Source organism: Cynocephalus volans, chromosome 6 (genome assembly GCF_027409185.1).
Source record: "Cynocephalus volans isolate mCynVol1 chromosome 6, mCynVol1.pri, whole genome shotgun sequence".
NCBI lineage: Eukaryota > Metazoa > Chordata > Mammalia > Dermoptera > Cynocephalidae > Cynocephalus > Cynocephalus volans.
The window spans coordinates 139,481,311-139,497,743 of NC_084465.1; the positions used below are offsets into that span (position 1 = coordinate 139,481,311).

Sequence of the window (16,433 nt, forward strand, 5' to 3'; positions counted from 1 at the left end):
ACGAAGGAAAGGAGGAAGAAAAAGAAAAGAGAGGCATTTTGATGTCCTTTTCATAAACAAGGTAACAGTTTTTTAAAAATTCTCATGAGTAAATTCTTCCAGGCTTCTTGAGATTTTCAACTAAAGCAAAAAGATATATCCTTAGTGAACCAGCTTCTCTAATTAGTAGGCATAAAATTTAACACTTCTGATTATTTGATTCACGTTTTGTTTTAAATTATTCATAGACCCTTCCCATGTACTTTTTAACAATGATAAAATTATCTAGCAATTATTGTACCGTTAACTATGTACCAGGCAATCTTCTGAGGGCTTTGCATGTTTAACTCATTTAATCTTACAGCACCTTATGAAGAAAGTGTACTGTAATCCCATTTTACACATGGAGTATCAGAAGCACAGGGATTTAAGTCATGTGCCCAGGGTCACATGATTTGTAAGGAATGTGGCTGGGTTGTACCACCAAGCACTGTGGTTTCGGGGCATGTGCTGTCCTGTCCATCACCACACTGTCCTGCCTGGAGGGTTGCTTCTGATGTTGCCCAGTTGACTATGTAGCCATTTGTTGGCCACTCTCCTCCTATTAAAACGATCTTGTATCTCAGCAAACACAGACAGCACCAGCTTTGCTAAATCAGAGTTTTTAACATCAGAAGGAGCCTTTTCGCTTCTCAATTCCCATCCCCCAACACTTTAAGCGGAAGACCTTGCAACTGTTCAACCCATGGAAGTGCTATATGTCCACAAGTATTAGCTGAGCCTTTTTGCAAAGCTGGTTGAGTAGAACAGATTAGGTCAGGACTAGTGCTCACTCCCTGGACTAATCCTATTTTATCCCACATGAAACATGTGGAACTTTATGTTTCAAGAGACTTGATACTCCAGGGCCTGAGGAGCAGGCATTATGATAGGCACAATTTTATAATATCCTTCTTCCCAAGCAGCCTACCTAGTTCTGTCCCCATAAGAGGCACTATCTGAGCTATATTTTGCCAGTATTGGTGCTTAAACATCCTGCAAAACTGGTTCTCAATGGTTTCATTTTTTTCTTTTTACCCTTGATATATTTGGCACAATTTTTTAGTTCTCATAACAGAAACTGAAATGAAATTCCAGGCTCTACCCAGTTGCTGTTTTTCTGTGTTTTGTCTCTTTGACTTTTTCCCCCCAGTTTCTGATTCTGTCTCTCTGAGATACTTAGCACATCCCTAGAATCCTGCTCATTCTCCCTCTTGAGGAATTGTAGTACACTTCACACCACAGAAGATAACAAAAGGATTCTATGGTTGTTAAGAACACCAAGGATTAAGGTTTCAATCCTGAGTCACACACACAGAGGCCAAATTAGTATTTCCAGCAACTGAATTAATCCATGCTTTCTTAGGAGAACCAAAGGTTTTCATGAATTTTAAGCATAAACTCAGGTACCAAAGAACTTGAGATTGGTTTAATATTCTGCAGTTTTCAAAAGAAGCTGCTTATGGATAACCACTGAAAGGTTGATTTTATTTACACACCTACTGGGTCTCTGCAGCTAGGCTTTTGTTTTTCAAACAGTGGTTGTGGGTTCTATCTCCCATGACTCCACTACTGTTTGGAACAATGGTCCCTAGGGATGGGGGGGTACAAAGTGCAGGTGCACATGAGATCGATCTTGATCTTTCCACTGGAAAAACTCTTCACTGAGTTGTCCTTGATCTCACCCAGCATGCCCCTAAGCTTCAGCGAGGGAATAGATTCCCCATTTTCAAGAATAATTTCAAGAAGGCCTCATAATGCCCTGGTAATGCAGCCATGATTGAGAGGAATGATAGTAGTAATCAATAGAATAATTAGTATTAATAATAGCGTTAATAATAGTGTTAATAATAATACCAATAGAATCAGTACAGTAAAGTAGACTAATCAATGGACTAACAGTGTGAGCAGTACTAATAACAGCAAGCATTTCATTGAGCATTTACTATATTTTAGGCACAGTGCCAAGCACTTTATGAGGATCATCTCATATCTTCATAACTATCATGAGATAGGTATGGCTATTGTGCCCATTTTACAGAGGAGAAGATAAGGTCTGGCAATGTGAGATCCTATTTTTGGAAGCCCCCCAGATTCCATATTAGCTAAGTGATGTGTGCACATATCTGTCTTTCCACACCAATAAGAACAGAGTAAAGAGGATTCTTCTTCCATGTTCAGAAAACCCAGTGGATTTGATTCATTGTGATAATTCTAAATTATGCATATAAATGATCTGTTTTAACATAAGTGATTTTGTTCTGGAATGGATGGGATTAAATGGTATGAAGTGTCACTCCGTTTTAAAGCCCCAGACCTTGAAAGTATTTTGTCAACCTTATTTTTGGTATTACATAGTCACTGTGAATATACTCATTAGGAAAATTCTACTAAATTGTTTCTATAGTTAAAAACCTTAATGTCTTAACCATGCAAGATCTTGGCATGGAATTAAAAAAGAAACCATTTCATGAAACCCTTTACTTTCATATTTAGCTGAAAATTTTAAATACTGGGATTTCTTCTCTCTGGATCATTTTGTAGAAATGGAGACACATTTTATTTTTCAAAATAACTTTTCACTGTGTTTTTAGGGGGAAAAAAAGATAAAGGCATAAAAAGCTGATCTTAGAAAAGTCTAAAGGTTAGGTTTTATAAAGATCTTGATTGCTGAAAATATGAGAGGCATAAGTAGATTATTACAAACAGTAGCACATATACATATAAGAAATGAAAAATGATAACGGATTATTCCAAAGATTTATTTTATGTCTTACAGTAGCTATAAATGTCATAAATCCATTCTTGTAGATGCTTACTCATACACATGCATAAAAGTACTAATCACTTAATGAGGCTAGAGGCAGGCTATCGTTTGGTGACTACTATCCCGAATCCCTCATTTTGATGGAATCAAGCATTTCTTTTAATATGATTTTGCAGAAATTTTATTTAGCTTCACTTTTCTAAGATAAAAGGTAAGCGATTATTGCTTATAAAAAAAAAAAAGAAAAGAAAATTGTCATGCTCTACATCTTTCACCCAGAACATTTTATATATTTCCCTGAAAGAAATCTCACAGCTGTCCTGTGGTAGCACAGGCTGCAGAAAAAGAAGCTGGGCTACTGTCAGATACTGTTCTCACCATACATAATGCACTTAGACGTGTTTTGTGCACCCGTTTTCATATCTTTTTGCAGTACTTACTCAAATCTCTCCTATGGCGATCTTGTGACGTGAATTATGAATGTATTGTCACAGTGATACAAATTGTGAATTAGGTATACCTGGAATAATAGTTTCAAGGCACCTTGATACCTAAGTAACATTGACAGACTGGTAAGCGTCCAACAAATAGTAACACCATGATTAAGAAAATGAAAGAATTAAGATGATTATGAAAAATTAGAAAATACACAAAGCACCAAGAGAAACTCTGAACAAAGTCAAGGTCATGATTATGTATACAGAAAATAAAAGGGCTAAAAGAGAAAACATATGAGCTACCAATGAGATAAGTTATAAGAAAAAATTCCAAAGGAAAGTCAATTTAGTTATAATTTTTATCACTTGATTTTCTTCCATTACATCTTCTAGCTTATAAATGCATTAGATAATATTCCACAGGGAAAGTTGTATGTCTGTGTGTGGTTTTAATCAAAAAGTGGAACACTAACATTTTAAGCATTTATAGTTTAACTTCATTCTGAAGCTTTTTAAAAGAGAACATTTTGGCATCATCTGTAGAAGATTTATGAATTTTGAGCAAATTTGTGCAAGACTTTGCCCAACCCATCAGCCTCTCAGTCCCCCAAAGGATATGGAATTTATGGGCTGTAGTGTTTCATTTTAAGGCCAAGAGAAGAGTTAGTTTTAAAGTGAATAAAATTTCAGACAAAGAATATTTCTAGTTTACTCTTATGTATTTTTGGACTTTAATTATTAGCAAGATTTAATACTAGGTACATTTTATCAGTGTATTAAAATATTTTACTGTATTAGAGAATTGTACTTCTAAATACAAATTATCAGTGCCATGTGCATGTAAATCCTGAAAAAAAAAATAAATAGTGATTGAGCATGGAGACTTAGCATTTTATAATTAAGTGCTGCCCTTTGAAGACAACATATTAAATGTTCTTCCTTTTTTCTTTCTACCTTCTTTCTCTTCACCTCCCTATTTTTTATCTTTCTTCATATCAATATAGTCAGTCATAAACTTTTCAGGGAATGCAGCAAATTAAACACATTTTCACAAAGTCTTGAATGTTTTCTATGTACTTAATTCCTTTTCAAAATGTATCTTTGCTATTATGGAAGCTGAAACATACCCAAAAATAAAAGATTGCTTTGATAGACTTGACAGTTCTTGCAGTCTTCTCTATGTCTAAATATTGATTTGCATTTTATAAAGTATTAAAAATCTATGAGCACTACACAGGTCACTCAGTGGATCAGACGAGAATATATTATCTTTGATAATGTTGATTTTCTGTGCTTTGTTTATTTTTTAAAATGTCTTAAACAGAGTGCAAAAAGGACTTCATTTTGTAGTTTAAAAAATATATTTCTCTACTTCCTTTTGTGACTTGGAGATTCCATTATATGGTGTCTTATTGCCCATTATCATTAATTCCTCTTATTTTAATACACAATGTAAGGCTAAAAAAAAGGCTAAAGAGGGCTGGCTGGTTAGCTCAGTTGTTGAGAGCATGGTGTTGATAACACCAAGGTCCAGGGTTCAAGCTCTGTACCCACCAGCTGCAAAAAAAAAAAAAAAAAAAAGGCTAAAGATTTGAATTCTCCTGCATGTGATACTGTGAGTGTGAGAAGGGCAGTTGTTTGGTTTTCTTCGCTTTCGGACATGAATGAAAGAGCATAAAATATTTACAAGAATAAAATAAGGGTTTGGGCCTCCAGTCTAGATTCCTTCTGACCTTTTTTGAGTATTCCCCTAACTCCTGATAGACTCTGATGAGCTTAAAAAGAAATTTGCACCTGAAGCAGGTTCAGGATTTTCTTTGACCCACTTCTCTACTTGCCAACTTAAAAGAACAGTCAGTCAAGCCACAGGAATGACTGTTTCCAAAGCTGACATCTTAGTTATTTGTCTTTTCTGGGAGTGAAATCAATTTAGTTGAGCAGTCTACTTGCCTTGAGGTGAATGAACTAAATTTCAATTATGGAAATTTCTAAGCACTTGCTTACACTTTTTAAATTTCGGTTTTGCATTCGAGGCACTCATCATCTTTCTGCAGATACCCATAAATATGCAAAACCTATGCCGTCTGAAGGAGTAGTGATATTAAACTGGAAACCACACAGTGAAAGAATTTAAAATCAAAGCACATCGACGGAGTGCTTACTTTCACCTTCAGATTTAACAATTGTTAATATGTCATTCTAATAATACCTGTTGTATATGGTCACCTAAAGCCCATAGAGAACAGCTGGAATAGAGATGCTTGTGCTGTGTAGGAAATGACTAATTGTAGAACCATTGCAGTAGCCAAAAATAAAACGAAACAAAATGGTTAAATAACATGAAAATAGAAAAATGTGTTCTCTAAAAATATATGTGCAATTTTGGTCACTTTGTTCAGATGATCACACTGAAGCATTTTGAAATAAGAACTGGCATGTGACACAAGGATACCCTTATAATATTTTGGAATTGAAGTTGCTATATTTCTCCTTGAATGGTTTGCTCTAGTTATGCTCTATATCAGAAATTCTCGTTGATATCTAAATATTGATTTTGTCTCCTGACTCATTTTATTTTGTGAATTCATGAAGATTGTTTATGTTATTAAAATCATCATCACACAAAAATATTATAAAATGTTTACTTGGCCAGCAGCAAATTAAACATTGTACAAATTGCATTAGATGTGACCATGGTGTTTTAACATGGAAAATAGCAATGTAAAGGAATGTTTTAAAAGGGAGATAATATAAGCAAATCATTATCAGAAGTATGAGTAAGTAAGAATTGTCAGAGTAAACATTTATGCCTAAATAAAGGGAGTGAGTGAGGTTTACCACACTCAAGGTGCAAATCTAGTTATGATTTTATCTTCCAAAGATTGACAACCCTACATCCTGTAAGTAAAAAGGCATAGGGCTCTTATTGAATAAAACATGTCGCTTGCTGTCTTCTTCCTTCCTGCAAGGGCTGCCTCTCCCCTTCGACCTCCTCAACAGTTTCTGGTCCTCTGGCCCATTTGGGAAGTGGCAGCCCGAGGCCACCTCACAAGTGCTTTGTGCTTTCCCCATTCTGCACACACAAAAGAAGTGAGGCTGAAACTTGGCATGCTGCCACTAAAAGACTACAAAGCCCAGAAATAGACTCAGATGCTGATTGGATGGGTGAATGGATGGACAGATGGAGAAGTGGATGGAAGAATGGAAGGGTGGAGGGAAGGAGGAGGAAGAGAGGGAGGGTGGGAGAGATGGAATTGCACATGGGATTGAAAGAAACATTCGAAGCTTCTCTTTTGACTCAAGTGGATATTTTCCCCAAAGCAGCATTTTAAGTTAATCCTATTTTCCCTTGGAAGTACTGTGTCATACTCTGGTAAAAAAATAATAATAATAATAATAATAAGTAAAAAACCAAGTCCACAAGATGCAATAATACAAGCAAATTTAAGAATGAAGCCAAACTTTTAAAAGCAACAAAATGTTAAGAGGAAAATCATGGTTTATATAGTGTCATGCATCTGACAGCATAATTTGCTTGAATTGACCTCGTATTTAAGAAATATGATAATATAATAGTTTAACATTAATGAAGTGCTTATTAAATGCCAGATACTCTCCAAAGAACTTTGAATGTATTAAATGTTGAGTTCTCACAATAACCCTGTTGGGTAATTACTGTTATTGGCCACATTATGGAGATAAGGTAACTGAAGACCAGACAGAGGAAGTCATTTATTACAGCCTCATTTACTTTTTATTGGAGAAGTGGTCATTCCAATAGCTGTAACCATTCTCATCAGCCTTTATTTTTCTTTCTTTTTTACTTCCTCCCTCTCTCTCCATCTTCTCCTTCTACCAAACATGGGTGTAAGTGTTTGTGATGGCAAACACTGACCTAAGCCCTAGTCCCAAAGAAGTGACAAGACAAACATAGTTTCTGCCCTCTTGAAGGCACATTCACTATTTAATCGTCTTTTAAATTAATTTTCCTTTACTTGAAATTACCAAGTTCTTTTCAAAATTCTTTGCCAGAATAATCACAACACAAAATAGAAGGGAATATCAGTACATACAGCTCAGTGTTCATTGACGGATATCAATCAGAAAGGTTCAGAGTTGAGACTCTGAAGGCAGACAGCTCGTGTGTGAGCCCAGTTCTGTCTTTATAGCTTTGCAACGTTAGCACGTCTAAATTTCCCTATGCCTCGGCTTCCTCATCTATAAAATGGGAACAATAATAATAATGCCTATCTTTTAGGATTGTTGATTTCATACTTACAGAGCAAGACAAATATGCCTGGCACATTGTAAAGGAATTTTTATAAAACAAATTTCTCCTTAAGTTTTATATTTTTTTACTAATGAATTTCTGTAATGTAAAAGAAACCTTTAGAATTTTGAGCTTTATTAGATTTGGAAGATTACTGAACAGCAGACATGAAACTCAAGAAAAGAGTAAACAAGAGCAACCAAACTTTAAAGGAAGGGTAGGAAGAATTAAAAGGTCATGTTTCTTCACTTTATCTGTAATTTTGTAGGTTCATATGGACCACCCGTTCTGATAGGCAGCCATGTGTTTTTATTAACACGAACTTAAAATAAAAGAAAAAAATCAGTACTTATTAAGTGAGGTTTAATAAACAAGAAATGTTAAAAACATAGAGGCAAAGGGTAAAAATAACGAAGAGATAAATAAGTCATGACAAGATTGAGAACCACTGTTCTGGAACTTCCATGAGTCGTAAAGAACTATCTAATGATTGAAAAATGCCAATCTTCTTATGCCCTAAGATACAGTTACCTGCTGCACATAAGTTAGGAAGATCTCTAAATGCCTGAGTAGTCATCAAAGATTACAGAATTTTAGAACAAGAGAAGACTTTAGAGATTAGTTTTATTTGGTTGACTGACTTTTGGTTGGATAGTTTCGGTTGGATAGTTAGAAATTTAATTCTTCTCTTTCCTCACACTCTAAAAATGTGTATCACAGTGGAAAACATCTCAGTGAAAGTTAGAGAAAATGATATTGGTCTGTGGCAGAGTGGAATATTTTCAGATGCTGTGGTGTTCTCTTTATATAGTGATAAAACTATTTGAGGGTCATTTAGCATCCATCTGTTACACTTTTAAAGAGCATATCAGTTTAAACAGATTTTGTAAATTATGCTTTGAGCTCATGCACCGACTTTCTGTAAATGCCTACATAGCCGACCAAAAGATGTCTGATCCGACCAAAAGATGTCTGATTCTCATCAATTTAAAATTTCCGAAAGAAAATGAGAGAGGAGCTTTCATAAAGTGATCCGTTTTATCCTCAGGTAACTTTGTTGATTCAATGAGAAAAAATCAAAATTAAATTTATTATATAGTTCATTAGAGTTTGGGATTTTCCACAGTACTTTTAGAATAACAGATATTAATTTTGTTTATTGAACTAGAAATTTAAACACAGTGATAAATGTATTTTTATTCATTAATAGTATGGATTTTTCATTACCCAAATAACCTCTGAAATTAATGTTTTGGAAAAAATTATACAGGCAGCAAAAAAAGAGCCAATGTTACCTTATTAAAAACATAAATATACACCCAAATCAAATGAAAATGCAAACTTAAGGGTGCATACGTGAAGGTCCTGACAGCAGTGATATTCTTTCAGCTTCTACAGATGACAGTGCAGCCGAGAAGAAAGGGGGACCCCTCCATGCTGGTCTCATCGTCGGAATTCTCATCCTGGTCCTCATTATAGCAGCAGCCATTCTCGTGACCGTCTACATGTATCACCATCCAACGTCAGCAGCCAGCATCTTCTTCATTGAAGTAAGTGTCAAGTAGAACACATAGAACCATGCCAGATGATGAACTGGATCCTTTTGCTAACACCACCTGTATTTAATATTTAGCACATGATGTCTCCATGTTTCAGTTTCTAGCTGGCTGCTTTCACACACATGTGCGCACTCATGCCTGTGTGTGCCCACACATGCATGTATATGTATAGATTGCTTTCAGCTGATGACTTCGGTTAATTTATCTCAGAAGCTTTTAAAGAAATAAGCTATCTTGCCTTTCACAGATCTAAAGGAAAGTAGCAACCATGCTTTATCCTGTTGTACCAAATATGTTAACCACCTGTTACTACTGATCCTAGGAGGAAAAGTAGCATATTCTGGAGGCTGAAGGACTTAGCTGTAATCAATTGATCAGTGAATACTGAGTGTTGGTTGTGTGCATGATACAGTGTGGTGGGCCAGCTCTCAAATGCTCACCAATTATTTTTTTTAAAATATGGTTTCTCTACAAAATGACAGATATAAAAATAAGATAATGGTATGTGCCATTACTATTTTACATAGTGTGTGTATAGTTATACATTTATATATATATGCACACACACACATACAAAGAGAGCATCATTTTGCTTTAGGGTTAAATATGTGTATGATTTATTCCACCCTGTAAGACTTTAATTTCCTTAAGATTTGGATGAAATAAGTTTCTTTCAAATATAGGTATTCTATCAACATCTCCTGGCCAAAAAATACATAGTAAATATCCTAAGTCTTTTTAAACTTCCAGTGAAATTTCATTTAAGACATATTACTCATTTAATATCAGAAATTGGGAAATTATCAGGCAGTGCATTTGGTTGGAAGCTGATATTACGTTTTGTTAATGTGCTGGGTTTTCATGGAAGAAAATAGACACCTTTCTCAAGGTTATGAATGTGTTTCTCAATGATCTGACAAGTGACAAGCTAAAAAGCCTTAGTGACTAGCCAGACATCAGGCTGCTACTGCTGCTGCTGTAACCTACCAGGTATTTTTGCCTTTTCGTACGCTGTACAGTTTGTTTTCTGACGTGGTGAAGTAGAAGATAACGTGAACTAGCTAGTGATGCTATTAGCATCCCATGGCATAGTGCAAAGTACCTAGCTAAAACTAGTTCAGAGCAATCCTTGTGTGACTACAAAGTGAGACTATGTAAAATAGTAAGAGTATTTTTTTGCATTCCCTGTTTGGAATCAGTCTCATTGTTTTATATGTTCACATGTGTGTTTGTGTGTGCATGCATACACATATGTTTATAGAATATTATAGTTAGAGGAATATCAGAGATAATTTGGTCCTATACCCTGGTAACACAGAGGGAGAGACAGGCTCAAAGGGATGGTACGACTTATCCAAGGTCAAAGAGCCATAGTTCTAAGAATGACTCTTTCATCTTTCTGCACTTAAGTGAAGCAGAATCATTCAGCGGGTTCCCCAGCTGTTCTCTTCTCTGCCTTTTTCCTTCCCATTGAGTCAATTGCCACTGTTTACTTAAATCACTACCTCTCTGACACCCTGCTGTGGTCGTGCAGCTCACAGTGGCTGGTCAGCAGATGATTTTTGGAAGGTGATAATCATAACTGAACTATAATTAAAGAAATCAAAACACATATCCATGATGACCAAGTAGTTGGTGACATGCCAGACCTATGAGTTTGAAGATTTTCAATTACTAACTAAATTAAAATTGTTGGCATATGGCTAAAGGGATTGAATATGACAATTTTGTGTATATTGCTTTTTATATTCCATATTACACTTCTGTCTACTTTTTAAATGAAATAGATGTGCTTTTTTCTATTATGAAAATGATACCACTCATTATAGAAGATTGGGGCAATGCAGAAATGTTAAGGAAGAAAAAGGAAAGTCATTTATATTACCCACATGCAGAAGCAATTACTATTGAAATTTTAATTTATTAACCTTTGGAATTCTTACATGCATAATTTGATGTTTGCATATTTAATATAATTGTGATTTAACTCTAGTGCAAATTGATATTCCTTTTTTAAAATAACATTTTTTCTATTTTCTTATGAACTCTTTATAGACATTTCAATAGCTGTGTACTATTCCATTCAACATTCATTCAGTAGCTTTATTCAACATTCATTCAGTAGCTTTATACCGATTACCTCTTATGCTGTCACGTAGTAATTCAGAAAGCACTGAGGATCTTACTTGGGCCTAGAAGTCAAAAAGAACCTTATTTCACCTAAATGAAGAATCTGCGTTAGTTTCTTATTGCTGACATGACAAATTGGTCACAAACCTAGTTGCTTAAAACCACACACACTTATCTTACAGCTCTGGAAGTCAGAAGCCCAAAATCAGTCTCACTGGGCTAAAGCCAAGGTGTGTCAGCAGGGCTGGTTCCTTCTGGAGGCTTCAGAGAAGAATTGTGGGTTTTTTGCCATTTTCAGCTTCTAGTGGCTACCTGCATTCCTTGGCTCATCATCCCTTCTTTCATCATTCCAACCTCTGTTTCCATCATCAGATCTTTTCCTGCTAACTCTGACCCTTCTCCTCCTCCTCGTAAGGCCCCTTGTGATTACACTGGACCCACCTGAATAATCCAGAATAATCTCCCCATCTCAAGGCCATTAACTTAATCATATCTGTAGAGTTCCTTTTGCCATGAAAGGTAACATTGATAGGTTTTGGAGATTAGGACATGGACATCTTCAGGAGGTTGTTATTCTGCCAACCATAGACTGGATCAAATATAAGGTGCATCACGCACTACCAATTAAACCGTGATACACCTTTGATGGTAATATTTGTCCCAATGTCAGTGACACAATGTGCATCTTGTTTATTTCGCAGTGAAATCCAGATTGCACTGAGCACTTGTATGAATTAGTTCCTGTGCTGGGCACTGTGCACACTGCGATGAAATTTAATGACTGCTCTCAAGAGGATATACCAGAGCTCATACAACCAATCTCTTATTGCAACACAGTGAGACTTTTCCCACTTTTTTTTCCTATTACAATCAGCCCCATTATGAACATATTCATGGTAACAGCTAACCTTTATTAAATTCACTACTGGAAATGATTTACACATATTAGCTCATTTAATCCTCATGTAGACACTATTTAGTCAATAGCAGAGTCAGGATTTGAGCCCAGGATCCCCAGTGCCAGACACTGTACTCTTAACCACTAGCCTGTGCTGCCCCTCTGTGTGTAAAGGGTTTTTCTTCACACACTGTATGTAAAAATCTGGGATGATGTATATGTAAGGACATGCACTATGTCCTTAGAACAGATTCCCAAAAGAGAGTCAAAGGAAAGAAACAGTTTAAAGGCACTTAGTATATATTGCCAAATTATTTCCCAGAGGTGTACACCAATTCATGTAGCTACTGTTATTATTGTCTTTTTTTAGTAATGATAATTACAACAGTGGCTGTCACCTGTGTATATTGCTCTTGCAGAAAATATACATCAGTTATTACACGTTTTGTAGACACAAACACTCTTTGCATATGATAAGTTTATATGGGCTTTAACTTTTAAACTTCTTATTTATAGGAAGGAAATGGGATAATACGGAAAATAAAATCTGAAAATACATCTTTATAGGGAGTACTAAATGGATGTGAGTAAATACAATGAAATGACTAAAATCAAAGAAATGCAAGTAAGAGTTGGGAGGCCTTAGTCATAAAGCAGATCATCACCCCATAAACTACATAATTAAACAATAAGTAAATTGATAGTTAACATCCGTGTCTTCACATACAGGATCGGTTATAGAGTTCCATTCTCCTAAAACATCTAATCTCTATTCAATCTGGCAGAATAGTCTGTTTTTCACTAACTTATCTTTCATATTTCTCCATCATTCTCCTTAGATCTTAGACTGAGCATTTTCTTTGACTTTTTACTGAATAACTTACATTTGTACTTTTCCTAGTAATTTGCAAAAGGATATCTAATTTTTACCAAAATCCATCATATTATACAATTATATCTATACATGCCTTAAAACCTTTTAAAAATAAAGTTTATTATCTTGAAAGAAAGTGGCAGAGCATGTTTAAGTAAGCATGTGTTCCTTAATTTTTAATAGATTTTGATCAAACTGGTATCTCTTTGGATGGTTCAACGTGCCTTCGGTTCTACATTAAATTTAATGATTGCTGAACATTTGTAGGCATAGATTCTGTGATTTATGATAAATTTCATTGTTGCTTGAAAATAGGTCACAGAGATAAATGTTTGCACTGTTCAGTGCTGTTCTTCATGTATCACTCTTCTGGATTTTTAAATAAAATACATAAAATTTCATCTAAGTGAAGGTCAAGAAAATAACGTTATAAAGTGGTAATCACACAAAGTAGACATTCCCATGAAAGGATACTATTTTGACTATAAGCAAAATAAATAATTTAGACTAGCAACCTTAAAAAAAAGAATTCACCTTGAACACTGTCCTTCAATTTTCTTAGTATATTTGAACAATGGCAAGTATTTGAATACTTGATGCAGGCTTCATTGTTCTATATGCATAAAAATGAAGAGAAACCAATAAAAACCTAATGATAAAGATGATCCAAACCTTAGAAAATATATTCGGTGAGTAAAATATTGGAGCTTTAAAAAAAAAAAATAGAAAAGTAAAAACTAAGAGTACCTCATCCTGCTGCTGATGCTGTAGAGTACTGTTTGAAACGATTTAAATTTGCCTTTAAGTAGAGGTTATAATTCTTACCATGAGGATTGGGGTAAACACATTGTAGACAACAATGCTGTCAATATGGTAGCTACTAGCTGTGTGTGGCTGCTGAGCACTTGAAATGTGGCTAGTCTGGACTGAGATGTATATAAAATACACACCAAATTTTGAACTTTGAGCACAAAGAAAAAGAATGTGAAATATCTCATTAATAATTTTGATATAATTATAAGTTGAAGTGATAATATCTTGGGTATATTGGGTTCAATAGATATATTATTTAATTTATTTTATGTTATTAAAATTTACTTTATATTATTAAAGTTAATTTTACTTATTTTTACTTTCAAATGTGGCTACTAGACCCTTTTAAAATTATGCGTATGGTTCACACTATATTTCTATTGGGCAATGCTGGTGTATAGAGAAAACCTTGCAGAGAAGGGAGATTAGAAAGAATGGTTGATTCTGTCCATATTTTTTTAAGAGTAAGAAACCATCTGATTTTCCACAAGTGTAAAAGGAGGAAGATAGGCTTCCAAAGCCAACTGATTTGTTGATCATTCACTCATTCATTTATTTAATATTTGTTGAACTCCTATGTGCCAGATTCCTGAGATATAGCAGTAAATGAAATGGACAAGAGACCATCCTTGCCCTCATGGAGCTTACATTCCAGTGGGTGGATACTTGATGATAAACATATTTGAAGTTAGGAATGGATTTCAGGTTGAATTTTACAAAAGAGGCAGTCTTTATGAAATATTTGATAAAATGTTACCATTATTGAGTAGTGAGATTATTAGCCAAATAACCAGGGATCTAAGAGTTTGTTATGATTTTTATGTCTGAGCTTGCAATTTGGTTATAACTGGGATTATTATTATTATCATCATTATCACCATTTTACCATATAGGAATTTTTATGGAGCTCTGGATACATATTTATTTTAAAAAATAACAAAATAAGATAAATAATTTTAAAAGGCTGTTTTCAAAAACAGTTTATTTTCCTGAAAGAGAAAAGTCTCATCACTCATAAATTGTACATACTAGTGTGAATAAAAGTTACAGAATGATTTTCACATTGAAACCTGAACATAAAGGTTTTAATACCAATCATTGTTTATGTCATGCTTTAAAATTCTTATCATTTCTGGGGACCAAAATATCTACATTTAGTGGAAGTGTCCATTATTATTATTTTGGGGGTTCTTTTGATAGCTTGCCAGTATGGGGATTCAAACCCATGACCTTAGTGTTGTAAGACTGTGCTCTAACCAACTGAGCTAACAGCCATCACTGTCCATTATTTTCTATCAGCAAAACCACAGGCTGTCAAAGCAAAAAGAAACCTCAGCCTGCATGCCACCTAAGGATTCTGAAACTTTTCCAAAATAAAGTATATGAATTTCCCAAGTATCTACCACAAGTACATTTCCTTGAGGGTTCATGCTTTATCTTAAAAACGTATGAATTTTGTGGTATACTCTATAATATAAACACATGTGTTTGATGTAAAAAATGATTCCACAGTCTTCAACCAGTATTCAACCAATATTAACCAACATTTATTTTTCATCCAAAAGGTGATGCTTATCTCTTCTGTAATTTTTTGTATCCCTGGCACCCCAGTTTTATAGTTCTGGACACTCTAAAATCAGGAAAAATTTAAACCAGCGTAGACCACTGTTCCTGGAATTGAGGTGGGTAGTGTCCTTTGTGTGCCTTTGTTGGAGTCAAGTTCAATGTAGAAATAGAGACTCCGGATGGTGAAACAATTTGCTTGAGTCATATGACTCTTAGTTACAGAGCCGAGACTTCAATTCAGTATGCCTCACCCTGGCCCTCCACCCTGTACTGTGAAGGCAGCATCACAGCAGGAGTGTTTTGAGCAGTTTGCCACTCAAGGGGATTCCTCATCCCAAAAAATGTTTGTGAATAACAAGAACCCATGGAGAATATGATTAAAGAAGTACAGGCAGCTGTGGCCCTCAACTTTTCCTGGCAATCAATAGTGCCACCAGGAAAGAAGCCAGAGAAAGGAGCGAGGCAAGGATTCAAAGGCTGCTGCTCAGGAGAAAAAAAGTGTTTACTGAAAGTCTGGCATCTTGCTTTGCAGCTGCTGGATGAATCGCATTTTGGACTCAGGAAGACATGATCCATTGATGAACCTATATAGAGAAATCATTCCATAGAACCACTAATCTTTTTTTTATCTTCAACTCCCATGCTTTTTATAACTTAGTTTTGCCCTTTAGGTATTTCTCAATGTTATTTCAGTCTTAAAGAGAACTCAAGGAAAGAGGAGAAAATAATTTATTGAAACAAAATAGTTCTTATTTTTATTTCTTAGAGGAGGCAAAAGATGGTATCCACTTTTTATGAACTGCTACGAGGAAAGAGAGATTAAGCAAAATCTAACTGAAATATTTGACCCCCTAATCAAAGAAGCTGTATTATTAGATGACAGCTTTTCAGAAATATAGCAAAATATAGGGGGGAAAAGGTGAGACTCGATTACTTTAAGAGACACTTTTTATGTCTGTGATTTTCTTTTCACTTTCTGTTCTAAGATGCTAGAATTTTATTCGTGTGCATTACTGAATGTTTTTGAGCCATCAGTTCAAGTTTATGGTGATTTCCTCACACATGTAATCACCAAATTAAGATTTATTTTACAGAAGTCAT

General features: G+C 35.0%; 1 protein-coding gene across 1 annotated transcript in view; it reads left to right on the forward strand.

Annotated features, from left to right (window-relative positions):
• The window catches only part of PLXDC2 (plexin domain containing 2), a 401,250-nt gene that overhangs the window by 367,855 nt on the left and 16,962 nt on the right, over positions 1-16,433 (forward strand). Inside the window, exon 13 of the mRNA XM_063100052.1 lies at positions 8,882-9,042. Within this exon, the coding sequence (XP_062956122.1) occupies positions 8,882-9,042 (161 nt within the window). The remainder of the gene's footprint in view (positions 1-8,881; positions 9,043-16,433) is intronic.